The 15,912-nt window shown below is 43.4% G+C and overlaps 1 protein-coding gene, 2 long non-coding RNA genes and 1 pseudogene across 3 annotated transcripts; 3 read left to right on the top strand and 1 right to left on the bottom strand.

Annotated features, from left to right (window-relative positions):
• Window positions 1-1,723: 1,723 nt before the first annotated feature.
• On the bottom strand, window positions 1,724-2,683 carry LOC147962372 (uncharacterized). The gene is made up of 5 exons (XM_087535438.1): window positions 2,626-2,683; window positions 2,469-2,558; window positions 2,296-2,385; window positions 2,111-2,227; window positions 1,724-2,037 (listed from the first exon to the last, which is right to left on the bottom strand). The coding sequence occupies exons 1-5, from the start codon at window positions 2,681-2,683 to the stop codon at window positions 1,841-1,843; spliced, it is 552 nt and encodes a 183-aa protein (XP_087391564.1). The 3' UTR covers window positions 1,724-1,840.
• On the top strand, window positions 2,670-3,778 carry LOC125521052 (uncharacterized). Its single transcript, XR_015610772.1, has 2 exons — window positions 2,670-2,802; window positions 3,362-3,778. It is a non-coding gene; the product is annotated as an uncharacterized LOC125521052 (long non-coding RNA).
• A 2,399-nt stretch (window positions 3,779-6,177) lies between these two features.
• On the top strand, window positions 6,178-7,398 carry LOC125520542 (uncharacterized). The gene is made up of 2 exons (XR_007288727.2): window positions 6,178-6,980; window positions 7,074-7,398. It is a non-coding gene; the product is annotated as an uncharacterized LOC125520542 (long non-coding RNA).
• A 2,861-nt stretch (window positions 7,399-10,259) lies between these two features.
• Window positions 10,260-15,650, top strand: LOC147962371 (uncharacterized; annotated as a pseudogene).
• Window positions 15,651-15,912: the final 262 nt, after the last annotated feature.

Below are 15,912 nucleotides of genomic sequence, written 5' to 3'. Positions count from 1 at the left end.
GATGGCATGCTCTGCTCCTTGCGTTTTTCGCCTCCCTTTGATCGTTTGTTAAATTACGTTTCCGCTCATTGTCAGTCTGCCTCCTAGCTAGAAAAGTGTCCTGAATGACAGACGCGTGTAAAGTTGAAGGGGGACATGTTGCTCCCTCTTTCGTTAATTCTGTAACGCTAGGGCTATTTTGGTCGTCTGGATCAAAAATAAGTTCAATTCTTATTTAGTTAATTTTGATTTATCGGATTTGGAGGAGTCACATATAGAATAGCAGGGACTGCCATAGAAACGGATATTAAACGTACGCGCATACCTGAAGTAGCAGATGCATGTTTGTTTTGATCCTGGATACGCTTATCCTTGTTCCTCCAATAAGCAGCTCGCCTTAGGGCGTTTCTATGGTCTCTCTTGCATTCTTCTTCTTCAGTTCTTTCATTTGTTTCTTGTATGTCATTCAAGATCCCGTCTGGAGCCATTACAAACATTACCGAAAATAAAAAATCATGGAACTAAGATGGAAGCAATTTCTGTTATAGTAGAACAAAATTACAATACCTTGTAGCTCTATGTCATTAACGATCCCAGTCGAGACCTCCGTTGAATCAGGAAATGCCGACGCATCATTCGAGAATGATATATAGTTAGAGCTAGTGTGGTTGCCTTGCATACAAAAGTTGTCCAGACATATTATTGCTTATTGATAAAATCCGGTCTTAACATAATGACTAAATCATTAATAGCATACCTAATAAATGCAGGTTGTGTGCATGTTCAACTTGTACGGTAGATTGTTTCTTCCGCCGATAGGAAGCCCTCCTCAGGGCGTTTCTATGGTCTCTCTTGCGTTCTTCTTCCGTTTTATGCTCTGCTTCTTGGGTGTCTTACAAGATTACATTCCCGAATATTAGAGAATAAAACAGATACGCCCACGAAATTGGTGGATGATTAGGAACATTATGATCACCTTGATGCTCGGTGTCACAGATGATTCCAGATGACACCGTATTTGAACTTGGAAATGACTCCGAGCTGGTTGGGTTGTCTGGTGAACCAGATTTGACCAAACAAAATTATGCTAATTGGTTAAGACGATACCAACTATAATGTTAAAAACATTTTGAACCATACCTGTTAACACAAGGGTCTTTGCAATTTCATCTAGGACATTAGTTAGCTTTTTCCGCCGATAGGAGGCCCTTCTCAGTGCGTTTCTATGGTCTCTTGCATTTTGCCTCCGTTCTATCCTCTGTTTCTTGGGTGTAATACTGGTTTGCTACTGCATCTGATGTCATTAGGGGGAAACACAAATGTTAGAGAATATAACAGAAAAATGTGAGCAATTTATTCAATGAGTACTCAAAATATGATCACCATGACTTTCATTCTCATTAACGAGACCAGAAAGGCCCGTAGTTGTAATAGAAAACGTTGACGCATCATGCGAGAATGCTGTATAGTTAGAGTTAGCTGGGTTGTCTGGTGAACAAAAGTTGTCCAAACACATGTCAGCTAAATGGTTTTGACATACCGAATATCATGGATAATACTCTTTAAGCTTACCTGATGATTGAAGGGCAAGTGAATTTTCATCTTGGACATTAGGTTTAGTTCTCTCCCTATCTTCGAGAACATTTGTGATATCACATAGAGACTGGCGACGGGCAGACTTCCCAATGACTTGTTGGTTACCCAAAACATCTGACAACTTGTTGCGATAAGCAGCCCGCCTACGAGCGTTGATAAGATCCCTATGATCTAATAAGTGGCAAATTATTGTGCATCATATATTCTGTTACCCGGGATATAAGCACAATATTACCTACTACGCAACATACGTATGCACATCAAACTAAGAGTGTCCATCAAGCTTACCAGATTTTGCAACTACTGGCTGATTCTCATTTTGTAAGCTGACAATATCCTCATTTCGTTTAATCCGATAAGCTGCACGTTTCCTTGCATTGTACTCCGCCCTTGCATTATCCGCGTATTTTTTGCATTCATTATTTAATGATAGAGTTTCATGATGTTCGAAAGCAGTGTCGTCTGCATGTATAAATACAAATAAGAAAACAAATAAAACGACGGCTGGGAAGGTGGATATCATGCCTATGGATACCTTGAGAATTATCTCGTAGCTGCATGTTATGAATGGCATGATGGAGTGTTAGGCTAGCCGTAGGTGTTAATGTTTGACCATCATCATGGTACCCAGGCCTTACCCTTTCCGGTCCTTCTGTAGAGTATAGTAAGCATTAATACAACTTCAATATTTTTCTGGTATGCACGCAATCAATCATGTACCTGTCTCCGTCGTGTAAAAAGGATCAACATCTGCAGCTATGGATATGATGTTTGGATTACCATCTTTCATTTTTTTCATGCTCGTAGGTGCTGCAAGACATTAAGCATGGTACAAGTCATTGTTGGACTTGCACGTCAGGCATCACATCACAGTATTTTCACAGTTTATATACCTGGTTCAATCGCGCGAATAGCATCTACTTGTTCATCAACGGGTATCAAGTTTGCGTTGTATTCTTCAGCATGTTTTACGCTCGTCTGATCTGCAACACATTATGCAAGAAGCGTAATTAGCAGAAAAGCAAGTATTCATAGTACAGTGAACACCACCTGTAGCTATGTCGTCTTCTTGTTCATGTTCACCGGCTTTGCTTCTTGCATTACCCATTCGCAAATGAAATGACCGCTGGCTCTGGTGTTTTTGAGGCCTGGGAGATGATCAGATGGATATAATGGATGCAACATGAACGCAAGAGATATGGCGAACTTGAAGGCATGAATAAGAAGGTACTTTAATTCAAAGCATCAACAGTCAATCATTGAGTTCCTCGACTTTATTCTATCTTGAACTTTAAGCAGATCTTGAACTTTAATCTAAACATAGAACACATTCAGCAAAAGGCACATGTAGAGTGCCCGTTAGTGGTTACTACAGCTGGGTATTTATTGGTCTAAATTGTACAGTGCGTTTTATACATGTCAAGCTGAAACCTGCACAATGATCCTCTTATTCTACCCCGCTGAACTACCGATAAATATTGATTATACTGAACTCTGTTCTTTCTTTGTTGAATAAGAAATCATCTTTTCTCCTTTTTCCTTGGTGTTAGACCAACTGCTGTAGCAGTGGCTAATGTTTCTACTCCAAGAGTGGAATCCTGAGTTCTGATGTTACGGAATATTCCTTTCGCAGGCTTAGGCTGGAGTTTGCCATGTGATATTTGGAGTGTTGGTTGCATCCTCGTTGAGCTATGCTCGGTTAGATTGCTTGTGATGCCTGTCTTTCCTCTTTTACCTTGATATATGGTCCTAACCCTAAAGTTTATAGGGGGAGACATTGTTTCAGACACATGAGAACCTGGAACACATAGCAATGATGGAGAGGGTTTTGGGACCCGTACCAGAGCACATGATACGGAACGCTAGGTTCGTATTTATACCGTTAATTTGATTATCATTTTTTAATTTCTCGTTGAGCTATCATTAACAAACAAATTATCTCCATCTGTGTCCTGGAGGTCCAGGATTACTTTTAGAACCAAACCCTTATTATTGGGCTTGTTTCTCAAGAGAATGGCAGTATCTCCACTTGTATCCTGGAAGTCCAGGGTTTGAGTCAGTATCCTTAAAAAATCAAACAAGGGAAATGTTGGGTAAGAACCTAATAATTCCCTTTCCCAGGACCCCACAACAAGTGGGAGCTTTTGATTCTGGGATAACCTTTGGTTATATTTTTGAGAGTGAAATATATATCATTCTCCTTTGCACTAAATCTTCTGCATCAAATGTTTTGAAGAACTCTGGCACGTCCTACCTGCAAAGAAATATTTCTTTTATTTTTACACGCAGTCACATTTTTTTGGCCGTGGTTCCCTAAGTTCTACGGTTTATAGTTGTTCACTGGTTTGCTACTCAGAAGTAGTTTTGGCTTGCATCTATTCTGTTATTGATTTGTATATTGTGAGTTTCATACCATTGTCTTTGTGTATGTATGTAAATTTCAGATATGTCTGTGTGCATGTGCTGGCAGTGTGTATGTGATGGCTGTGTATATGAAATCATGTAAATTTCACATCTGCTATGTAGGTTCATACCATTGTATTTGTGTATGGATGTAAATTCCAGATATGTCTGTGTGTATGTGCTGGCAGTGTGTATGCGATGACTGTGTATATGAAATCATGTAAATTTCAGATCTGCTATGTAGGTTCATACCATTGTCTTTGTGTATGGATGTAAGTTCCAGATCTGGATGTAAATTTCAGATATGTGATACCTGGAGGGCGGATCTTGTACGCCGTTGAAGCTGGCGCCACGTCCTGGACCTGTCCAGCGTCAGGTCCAGAAGGGGATCCGCGCCGGCGCAATGGATACCGGCGGTTTGATCCGCGCCGGATCCTCGAAGCGCTCAGCGGGGAGTTGTGCCACGGACCAGCGCCGGAGCAATGGAGGGATGGCGGGGAAGGACCGATGGGCGGCGGCGGGCGAAGGAGGGCACTCGCAAGATCCACACGAGACCTCGCTCGAGGGCACGAGTACTCGTTCGAGACCAATGCCGTTTTTTTTTCGCTGGTTAATCTTCGATGGTCTGTGGCCAGCGGTTTTTCAGTTTTTTTTTGCGTTCATCTCAGATGATAAGAATGGGAGGTTGTGCGGGTGCGGGACTCCATCGCGGGTTTTTTTTTTGTTTTCCGTGGTTAGGAGGGAGGTGGGAAGTAGTACCAAAGAAGTACCAAAATAGACCGGGTTAGGTGGGACGAAAATAAAACCCGGAACGCGACCTACCAACTGAGACATTAGGAGTAGAGATTAGCACAATCCACGTACGTCTCGGACAGGGCACATGACTGGGCCAGCCCAACTATGTTGTTTACATATTTTAATAAAAAAAGACTTGCCCGATATTCCTGGTGGATTTCCTATCTTTTTCCTATTTTACTTTCCAACTTTGTGCTTATTTTTAAATTTATTTTTTCTCATATAAAAATTGCAAATATTGTGTATTTAAAATATTTATTTATTTTCATTATTGTGTACCTTGAAGTGCCAAACATGAAATTTTCCTAAACTGTAGATGAATAAAAACTATTCAATGTGTATTAAAAATTGTTGTGTAAATATATGTATATTCATTCAGGACCAAAAGCATGCACAAGTATTACACGTCTAACATTTCCTAAAAACACATTGGATATTTTATAAAAAATACACGTTGTCATTTTTATTAATGCATGGCGAACATTTTTCGAAAACACATCGATAATTTTTTAATACGTATGAGACATTTCCCAAAAACATGTTGACCATTTTTTCAAATGCACTAATACTCTATTAAAGTATTATTGTGGTACTGGTAAATTTATTATATTTATTTTTTCAAATGGGGAAAAATAAAAGCAAGAACAAATATAGACATGAACTTGGAAAATAAAAAGGAAACCGATAGAAAAGGAACGCGAGAAAAATTGCTTGAACCCATAATAAATGTTTATAAAATTGGTTTGAAAAATCATATTTTTGCTAGCAAGTCTATGTTTAGGCCTTATGCAAGTCTATGTTAATGAGAACATAAAAAATATTGGCCTATTATACATTTATTTAGGCATGCCAAGAAGAATATTCCAGATCCAAATGAAAATAAGCCCTCATGCTTTTTTTAGTTTGTTGTCCACCTCGTGTGCAACTACACTTGCATGCCCTTCCGGCCAAAATATAGTTCGGTTTCTAAGCTTCCGAAAATGTGCATGCCTTACAGAGCAATCTATAGTCCGCATTTTTTGAAGTTACCTAAAATTTTAACACAAACACATGAGGTATGGATAGGGCCCCATACTAGTTTTCATAAATTTCTAACCAATTTTAGATATTATGATCTTTTTTTCGATAGCTTGCAAATACAAGTTCCAATTATCCCTAACAAATAGTCTATATTTTCATCTATCTATAGGACATAAGCTAAAATGAAAATATACATCTTTACATATAGTTGTTTTTGAAATTTAAACCTTATTTCAGCTACATGTGGTTCAGAATGGATTTATTTTTAATAGTAATGTGTAAATCCATTTAAAGTATAGAAATATTAAATCAGATAAAAACATTAAACAACTATAGAATATCATATCAGTAGTATATTACATGTAAATATTGTATTGTGGTACATATAGGATAATTTTTGTTGCAAGTTACTTTACAAGGGTACCTTAATTTGTTAATAAAAATAAAAATAAAATCAAGGCCGGCTTCACTCCGCTGGTCTGAATCACACAAAAGCCCACTAAAGGTTCACAAAGAGTGTATCTGGCATGAGGCAAATCCTGCGTTCTGATTGGTTGTTCCAACCCTCCCACGGATCGCAGGCAGCCACCGTCCGATCCTCCCGTATCCAACGGCAGCGAAACCTCCCCTCTTTCTTGTGTTTCCTTCGATCCACCCACGAGACGACCACTTTTCTTCCACCTGGGAGGAAGTGGATCTCAGTCGGCCTCTTCCAGATCCTCCAATCCTCCGCCCTCCCCATCCATGGCCGCTGCCACTGCACCAAGAAAAAGGCCGGCAGCCACCGCAACCTCGCCGTCCATGGCCATCTTCCTCTCTGCATCCCGCATCGGCCGCGTTAGCTGCCGCTGCAACCTCTTTATCCACGACCATCTTCCCCTTTGCATCCCGCAACGGCCGTCTGCCTCCGCGACGTTAGCCTCGTCTCGCAGCCGAGGACGCCGCTGAAGGCGGACCTAGTGCTCGCGGCGCCGGTGCCGTTGCTGCGGATGGTGCCCATCTTGCTGCACGGAGCGACAAGGTCCCTCGTGGGCGTGCACAAGCTGGATGGGCTGGGCGTGATGACTATGGGCGCGCTCAAGGTCCCGCTTCAGCCTCCACCTGACGACGCGCCTGGTGGAGTTCCGCCGCATCGGACCGGCAGGATCCTTGGCAGGCTGTGAGCCGTAGTCCCACCAGGCCACCAGGTCTACCTCCGCCTGTTGCTTTTGACTTTTCCATCCGTTCATTTTTGTTTTTTCGAGAAGTTCTTGGGGCTTCTCAACATGCAGGTAATACAGGCTCTATGGAGTCTTCGTCGGTGGAGACAGAGTGCCTTCCAGGAGCATGGTTCGAGGCAAGATGGTTGCAAAAATGGGGTCTCTCTCCGATGACTTTGGCGAGTACGGCCGAATTGGTGGCCATAAAGACACTGGAATTAACCAAAGTTAACATATGACGAGCGCCCCGGCGCCTGAGGAGCTGTAGAGTAGCTTAGTTTTCTCCACGAGATGTTCGTAATTTTAAGTTTTTCAGGATTTTTTGCTCCTGTAGATGTGTATTTTCCGGTTTGTTTATGTAACCTTTGTCTAATTTAATGAAATGAGCATGTATTTTTTCTGACAATCATGTTGGATTAAAATTTCCATGGACCAAGAGAAAGAGATGAGATTAGAGGTGGGTTTTTTGTTGAGACATGACCGCTTGTAGTGAATTAGTGGGCCTTGGACCGACCATAGTTTAATGGGCCAAAGTTTTAATTGGGTTGATTGCTATATGGGCCGTCACTCCTGGATATAATCGAAATTGGTGGGCCAAATTTTAACTGGGCTGATTTCTACATGGGCTGCCATGTTAGATCCATGTCAAATGATGACGTGGCAAACATGTTAACGTCGTTAGAAGCATGTCAGTTAAGCATGCCTGAGGCAGATTCATGACGGTCAAGAACCGTCAAGGACGGTATGATATCAAATTATGACGCGATATACATGACAAATTTCAAATCCGTCATGCATGGGCACCCATGACAGTTTTCCACTGATCCATGACAGATTAGTACCGTCACGTATTAACATATTTCTTGTAGTGTCTCCTCTTCGGGGAAATCCAACGCAGTGCTCAAGAGGTAGCAGCGACATGATAGTGCACTTGAGTACAGGGAGTACAGGAGGGGGATTTGGGGGAATTGAAGTAGGAATCGAGATTCCAGAGGTCGGGGAGGGGCGGGAGATTGGGGATCAAAAGGTAGCATGAATTTTGAACACACGCCAATATGCTCTCGGCGCGCAAGTGCACGAAAACACCGGTGGCGCCCACATGTCGGCCTAAGAGTCCTAATTCTTCCTTTTTTTGAGAGCCCGGCCTTTTTTTGAGTATGTTTTGAGAGCCCGGCCTGAGAGTCATAAATGACCTGTTTGGCATTGCGTTACTACTCGGCCCATATTCAATGACACCTCACTGGCCCAAACAAGTGTACATCATCGAGAAGACACTAAGCACAAATTATAACTTGAAAAAAGGAGATATACTCTGAACACTGGAGAATGGTGATGCCCTCATTTAACCCACTAGCAGTTCGAGACAATAAGTAGTTCAAAACAACGATATATACAACATTCAAACACTGGCTAGTGACTACTACTGTCGTGGAATTGTCACGGTAGATGTCCTTAGTGTCAGGACTTAGTCGCGAGGCCAACACATCTATGTGGTAGCTTGAGAGGGGTTGAGTGAGACGAGAGACGCGAGGTTTTGCCCAGGTTCAGCCCCTCACGGTGGCGGTAAAAGCCTACATCCTGCTTCATTGATATTGATGATGATGATCATGATTACAAGGGTGCTCTATCTCGAGAGCTATTGACTTATCTGTCTAAACCTAACTTGTACAACTTGTCCCCCTTGGGGTGCCCTGGCCCTCCTTATATAAGTTGGAGGGGCGGGTTACATGACTAGTCCTAGTAGGATTAGGATTATTCTATTACAAGTGGAGTCCTAGTATTGCTTCCTTTGTAGGAGATTATTCCTTATTCCATAACGTAAGCCGTCCTTCTGGGCCTCCGGGTCTTGTCGGTCCTCTGACCCATTGATAACCCACAAGTGTAGGGAATCGCAACAGCTTTCGAGGGTAGAGTATTCAACCCAAATTTATTGATTCGACACAAGGGGAGCCAAAGAATATTCTCAAGTATTAGCAACTGAGTTGTCAATTCAGCCACACCTGGATAACTTAATATCTGCAGCAAAGTATTTAGTAGCAAAGTAGTATGATAGTAGTGGTAACGGTAACAAAAGAGTAATGAAAGCAAAAGTAATATTTTTGGTGTTTTGTAGTGATTGTAACAATAGCAACGGGAAAGTAAATAAGCGAAGACCAGTATATGGAAAGCTCGTAGGCATTGGATCAGTGATGGATAATTATGCCGGATGCGGTTCATCATGTAACAGTCATAACATAGGGTGACACAGAACTAGCTCCAATTCATGAATGTAATGTAGGGATGTATTCCGAATATACACTAGTAGAAAAAGGGTCAAATGTGAGACCCATTAGTCCCGGTTTGTAACAGAACCGGCACTAATGTGTCCATTAGTGCCGGTTCCAATGGCTAGGCGGGAGGAGCTCTTTAGTACCTGTTCGTGGCGAACCTTTAGCACCGGTTCGTGCCACGAACCGGTACTAATGAAAGTGGTTGCAGGATGTAGTCAGAGTGGGGCCCCTCCAACACCTTTAGTACCGGTTCGTGGCACGAACCGGTACTAAAGGTCATCCTATATAAACCCTTCGTCCACCAGCACTCTGTTCTTCCCCCTTTCCCTCTCCCTCTCCTCTGTTCTTCCCTTCTTCCTCTCGAGTTCATCACAAAATTTGCCCCAAATTTGTCAAGATTTGCAGGCCCCCATCCATTCAAATGATCACAAAGGTTAGGAACTTTGTCCTTTCATCTCTCATTGCTAGATTAGCTCTTGCATTGGTTTATATAGTGATTAATTGTGGGTTTTAGTAATTTGGGAGGAATTATATGTGGTAGTATTTGATTTATATGCATATTGAGGTCAAAATAACACTTAGTTTGCATATGTAGGTGTGGTTTACTTAGTGCCTTCTAAATCTCCGTCGTAACCACCGTCGATTGCCCGCACCGTCCCGTCGCCGGCATCACCTTGTGGTGAGCCTCTTGTTCATGAAATTTTATATAAAAAATTGATGTTTGTGTGATTTGGATATATAGTTACTCGTATAATTATCTTACCCGTACGTTGTTTGTTATACATAGTCCCATGGTTTTGATATCCGTCCCCGTCGGCCCTCGTCCTTGTTATGATTTAGATGTGGTATATTCTCTTTCAAAACTATTTGTTGCATTTCGTGTTTATGACAAATTATGCCCATCAAGTTGACATAGATATTTTTATCTAGGAGGTATGTGAACCGGAAATTCCAACCGACCCTATTGTCGAGGGGTTAAATTTAGTTGAAAGAGAAAATGAGTATTTGAAAGAAAAATTGAAAAGAATTGAGGGGGAGAAGATGGAATTGGAGTTGCATGTTGCCGATGTCGTCGATGATCACAAGATCAAGATGGAGAAAATGCGCTTGAAGATTAGAAAGATTAGAAAATATGCCATTGATAGTGAGGCTTGGTATCATTATGCTGCTGGATCAATTGTTACCTTAGTTGCGATCTTGATCGCATTTGTTGTTGCATTTAAATGCTTTAGCTAGAGAGTTATTTGTTTGTTGCATTTAAGTGTTGTATGAACTTGTATTAATTTGGTGTTTTTGGTGCTGTGTATTGAAGATGAGCCGACAATGGATGTACGATGACCGATGCTCTCCCGAGTTCATTAATGGCGTGCAAACTTTTCTGCTCGCGGCTGAGGCAAACAAGCGGGCGGATGGTTTTATGCCTTGTCCATGTGCTGTCTGTAAGAATGGTCAAAATTACTCTAAGTCAAGAACCATTCACGTCCACCTGTTTAAGTCCGGTTTTGTGCCCCACTATAATGTTTGGACCAAGCACGGAGAAAGAGGGGTTATGATGGAAGACAATGAAGAAGAAGAGGACGACGACAGCTATCTTGGCCATGGGTTCCCTAAATACGATGATACAACAATGGGGGAAGAAGCTGAGCCGGTAATGCGGGAAGAAGCTGAGCCGGCAATGCGGGAAGAAGCTGAAGAAGAGGCATCAGATGAGCCCGTTGGTGATCTAGGTCGGGCCATTGCCGATGCAAAGAGAAACTGCGCAAGTGATTTGGAGAAGAAGAAGTTGCAGCGCATGTTAGAGGATCACAAAAAAATGTTGTACCCGAATTGCGTGGCACCACACTGGAATTGCTGCAATGGAAGGCAGAGAATGGTGTATCTGACAAGGGATTTGGAAAGTTGCTGGTAATGATAAAAAATATGCTTCCAAAGGACAACGAATTGCCCGAGAGTACGTACGAAGCAAAGAAGGCTGTCTGCCCTCTAGGGTTAGAGGTGCAGAAGATACATGCATACCCTAATGATTGCATCCTCTACCGCGGTGAGTACGAGGATTTGAACACTTGCCCGGTATGTGGTGCATTGCGCTATAAGATCAGCCGCGATGACCCTGGTGATGTCGAGGGCGAGCACCCCAGGAAGAAGATTCCTGCCAAGGTGATGTGGTTTGCTCCTATAATACCACGGTTGAAACGTTTGTTCCAAAACAAAGAGCATGCCAAGGCGATGCGATGGCATAGAGAAGACCATAAGAAAGACGGGAAGTTGAGAGTACCCGCTGACGGGTCGCAGTGGAGAAAAATCGAAAGAAAGTACGGGAAGGAGTTTGCAGATGACGCAAGGAACGTATGGTTTGGTCTAAGCGCAGATGACATTAATCCTTTTGGGGAGCAGAGCAGCAACCATAGCACATGGCCTATGACTCTATGTTTGTATAACCTTCCTCCTTGGTTGTGCATGAAGCGAAAGTTCATTATGATGCCAGTGCTCATCCAAGGCCCTAAGCAACCTGGCAACGACATTGATGTGTACCTAAGACCATTAGTTGAAGAACTCTTACAACTGTGGAATGGAACAGGTGTACGTGCGTGGGATGAGCACATGGGGGAAGAATTTGACCTAAAGGCGTTGCTGTTCGTGACCATCAATGATTGGCCTGCTCTCAGTAACCTTTCAGGACAGACAAACAAGGGATACCGCGCATGCACGCATTGTTTGGACGATACCGACAGTATATATTTGGCTAATTATAAGAAGAATGTGTACCTGGGACATCGTCGATTTCTTCCGAGCAGGCATCCCGTAAGAAAGAAAGGCAAGCATTTCAAAGGTGAGGCGGATGACCGGACGAAGCCTCGCCACCGTACTGGTGCTGATGTACATGATATGGTCAAGGATTTGAAGGTGGTCTTTGGAAAGGGTCCAGGTGGACAACCTGTTCCGAATGACGCTGACGGACGCGCACCCATGTGGAAGAAGAAATCTATATTTTGGGACCTGCCCTATTGGAAAGACCTAGAGGTCCGCTCTGCAATCGACGTGATGTACGTGACGAAGAACCTTTGTGTGACCCTGCTGTTGGGGAACGTAGCATAAATTCAAAATTTTCCTACGTGTCACCAAGATCAATCTATGGAGTCATCTAGCAACGAGGGAGGATTTGATCTACATACCCTTGTATATCGCGCGCGGAAGCGTTCAAGAGAACGGGGTTGATGGAGTCGTACTCGTCGTGATTCAAATCACCGATGATCCTAGCGCCGAACGGACGGCACCTCCGCGTTCAACACACGTACGGAACGGAGACGTCTCCCATGCCTTGATCCAGCAAGGAGGAGGGAGAGGTTGATGGAGATCCAACAGCACGATGGCATGGTGGAAGTAGCGGGATTCCAACAGGGCTTCGCTAAGCGCTGCGGGATGAGGGAGATGTGTCACGGGAGGGAGAGGGAGGCGCCAGGCCTTAGATTGGTTTGCTCCTCCTTTTCCCCACTATATATAGGGCCAAGGGAGAGGGGGAGGCGCAGCCCTTGCCCCTTCCTCCAAGGAAGGGTGCGGCCAAGGGTGGGGAGGAGTCCATCCTCCCCAAGGCACCTCGGAGGTGCCTTCCCCTTGTAGGACTCTCCCCTTTTTTTCTCTCTTGGCGCATGGGCCTCTTGGGGCTGGTGCCCTTGGCCCATATAGGCCAAGGCACACCCCCTACAGCCCATGGGGCCCCCCGGGGCAGGTGGCCCCACCCGGTGGGCCCCCGGGACCCTTCCGGTGGTCCCGGTACAATACCGATGACCCCGAAACTTGTCCCGATGGCCGAAATAGCACTTCCTATATATAATTCTTTACCTCCGGACCATTCCGGAACTCCTCGTGACGTCCGGGATCTCATCCGAGACTCCGAACAACTTTCGGGTTACCGCATACTAATATCTCTATAACCATAGCGTCACCGAACCTTAAGTGTGTAGACCCTACGGGTTCGGGAGACATGCAGACATGACCGAGACGTTCTCCGGTCAATAACCAACAGCGGGATCTGGATACCCATGTTGGCTCCCACATGTTCCACGATGATCTCATCGGATGAACCACGATGTCAAGGACTTAATCAATCCCGTATACAATTCCCTTTGTCTAGCAGTATTGTACTTGCCCGAGATTCGATCGTCGGTATCCCTATACCTTGTTCAATCTCGTTACCGGCAAGTCTCTTTACTCGTTCCGTAACACATCATCCCGTGATCAACTCCTTGGTCACATTGCGCATATGATGATGTCCTACCGAGTGGGCCCAGAGATACCTCTCCGCTTACACGCAGTGACAAATCCCAGTCTCGATTCGTGCCAACCCAACAGACACTTTCGGAGATACCCGTAGTGTACCTTTATAGCCACCCAGTTACGTTGTGACGTTTGGCACACCCAAAGTACTCCTACGGTATCCGGGAGTTGCACAATCTCATGGTCTAAGGAAATGATACTTGACATTGGAAAAGCTTTAGCATACGAACTACATGATCTTGTGCTAGGCTTAGGATTGGGTCTTGTCCATCACATCATTCTCCTAATGATGTAATCCCGTTATCAACGACATCCAATGTCCATGGTCAGGAAACCGTAACCATCTATTGATCAACGAGCTAGTCAACTAGAGGCTTACTAGGGACATGGTGTTGTCTATGTATCCACACATGTATCTGAGTTTCCTATCAATACAATTATAGCATGGATAATAAACGATTATCATGAACAAGGAAATATAATAATAACTAATTTATTATTGCCTCTAGGGCATATTTCCAACACCTGCTTGGCTTCTTGGACGTGTATGGGAAGACAAAAGATACACCTGAGGCACGTGAGGACCAGCAACGTATGCACGAAAAAGACGGCATACATCAGGGTCATGCAAGCTACGCTCTTACCAAAGAAGAGAAGGAAATCTTCTTTGAATGCTAGCTCAGTATTAAGGTACCGTCTGGCTTCTCATCGAATATAAAGGGAATAATAAACATGGCAGAGAAAAAGTTCCAGAACCTAAAGTCTCATTACTGCCACGTGATTATGACGCAACTGCTTCCGGTTGCATTGAGGGGGCTTCTATCGGAAAACGTTCGATTAGCCATTGTGAAGCTATGTGCATTTCTCAATGCAATCTCTCAGAAGGTAATCGATCCGGAAATCATACCAAGGTTAGAGAATGATTTGGTGCAATGCCTTGTCAGTTTCGAGTTGGTGTTCCCACCATCCTTCTTCAACATCATGACACACGTCCTAGTTCACCTATGCGAAGAGATTAATGTTTTGGGTCCTATATTTCTACACAATATGTTCCCCTTTGAGAGGTTCATGGGAGTCTTAAAGAAATATGTTCATAACCGTGCTAGGCCAGAAGGAATCATCTCCAAGGGCCATGAAAATGAGGAGGTCATTGAGTTTTGTATTGACTTTATTCCTGACCTTAAGCCGATTGGTGTTCCTGAATCGCGGCATAAGGGCAGACTGGATGGAAAAGGCACGCTAGGAGGGGAACAAATAATATGTATGGACGGACATTCTCTCACTGAAGCACACTACATAGTTCTACAGAATTCCGCCTTGGTGGCTCCGTATATGGATGAACACAAGAATTTGCTACGCTCCAAACACCCGGAGCGGTCTGATGACTGGATTACATGTGAACAAACCAGGAGTTTCGCCAGCTGGTTGCAGACACGTACCATGCATGACGCCTCTATTGAAGATGACCTGTACTTGCTGTCCCAATTACCATCTTCGAATATAATGACTTTCAAAGGGTATGAGATAAATGGAAATACATTTTACACGATCGCCCAAGATAAGAAGAGCACCAACCAAAACAGTGGTGTCCGCTTTGATGTAGAAACCAAGACGGGAAAGGAAACATATTATGGTTATATACAGGACATATGGGAACTTGACTATCGACGTGGTTTGAAGGTCCCTTTGTTTCGGTGCAAATGGGTCAATATGACACGAGGCGGGGTAACGGAAGACCCGTAGTACGGAATGACAACAATGGATCTCAACAATCTTGCATATGCATACGAACCATTCATCCTAGCCAATGATGTGGCACAGGTTTTCTATGTGAAGGACATGTCTACCAAGCCGAGAAAAAAGAAAAGATAAGGAAGCGAATGCATCGTACGATGAGCCAAAGCGGCACATAGTTCTTTCTGAGAAGAGAAACATCGTGGGAGTGGATGACAAGACAGACATGTCAGAAGATTATGAAAAGTTTGATGAAATTGCTCCATTCACAGTGAATATTGACCCGAGCATCCCGTTAAATGATGAAGATTTTCCATGGTTACGGCGCAAAGGTACACACACGAAGAAAAAGTTTCACACCCAAAGACCTGGGATGTGATCGGCTTCACTATGATCACTTTCTTCTGTGTTTCACACCTAGGAGGGAATCTCTGTAATAGTTAGGGTAGTTATGTGTTTTGGCATTTGAAACGCGAAGAAATTTTATGTGCAAACAAATTCTTTCATGCCTTTACTGATTTTTAAAGTTAAGTTATTCACAATTTGAAAACTATTCAAAATTTAAACTATTCAAATTTGAAAACTATGGGCACTAACAGAAAGTTTGTAATTTTTTGTACCTAAAGCAAAAATATTCACAA

Source organism: Triticum urartu, chromosome 7A (assembly GCF_056163025.1).
Source record: "Triticum urartu cultivar PI428250 chromosome 7A, HENAU_Tu73, whole genome shotgun sequence".
NCBI lineage: Eukaryota > Viridiplantae > Streptophyta > Magnoliopsida > Poales > Poaceae > Triticum > Triticum urartu.
Note: the sequence above shows the minus strand (reverse complement) of the source record. Positions and strands in the feature narration are given on the sequence as shown.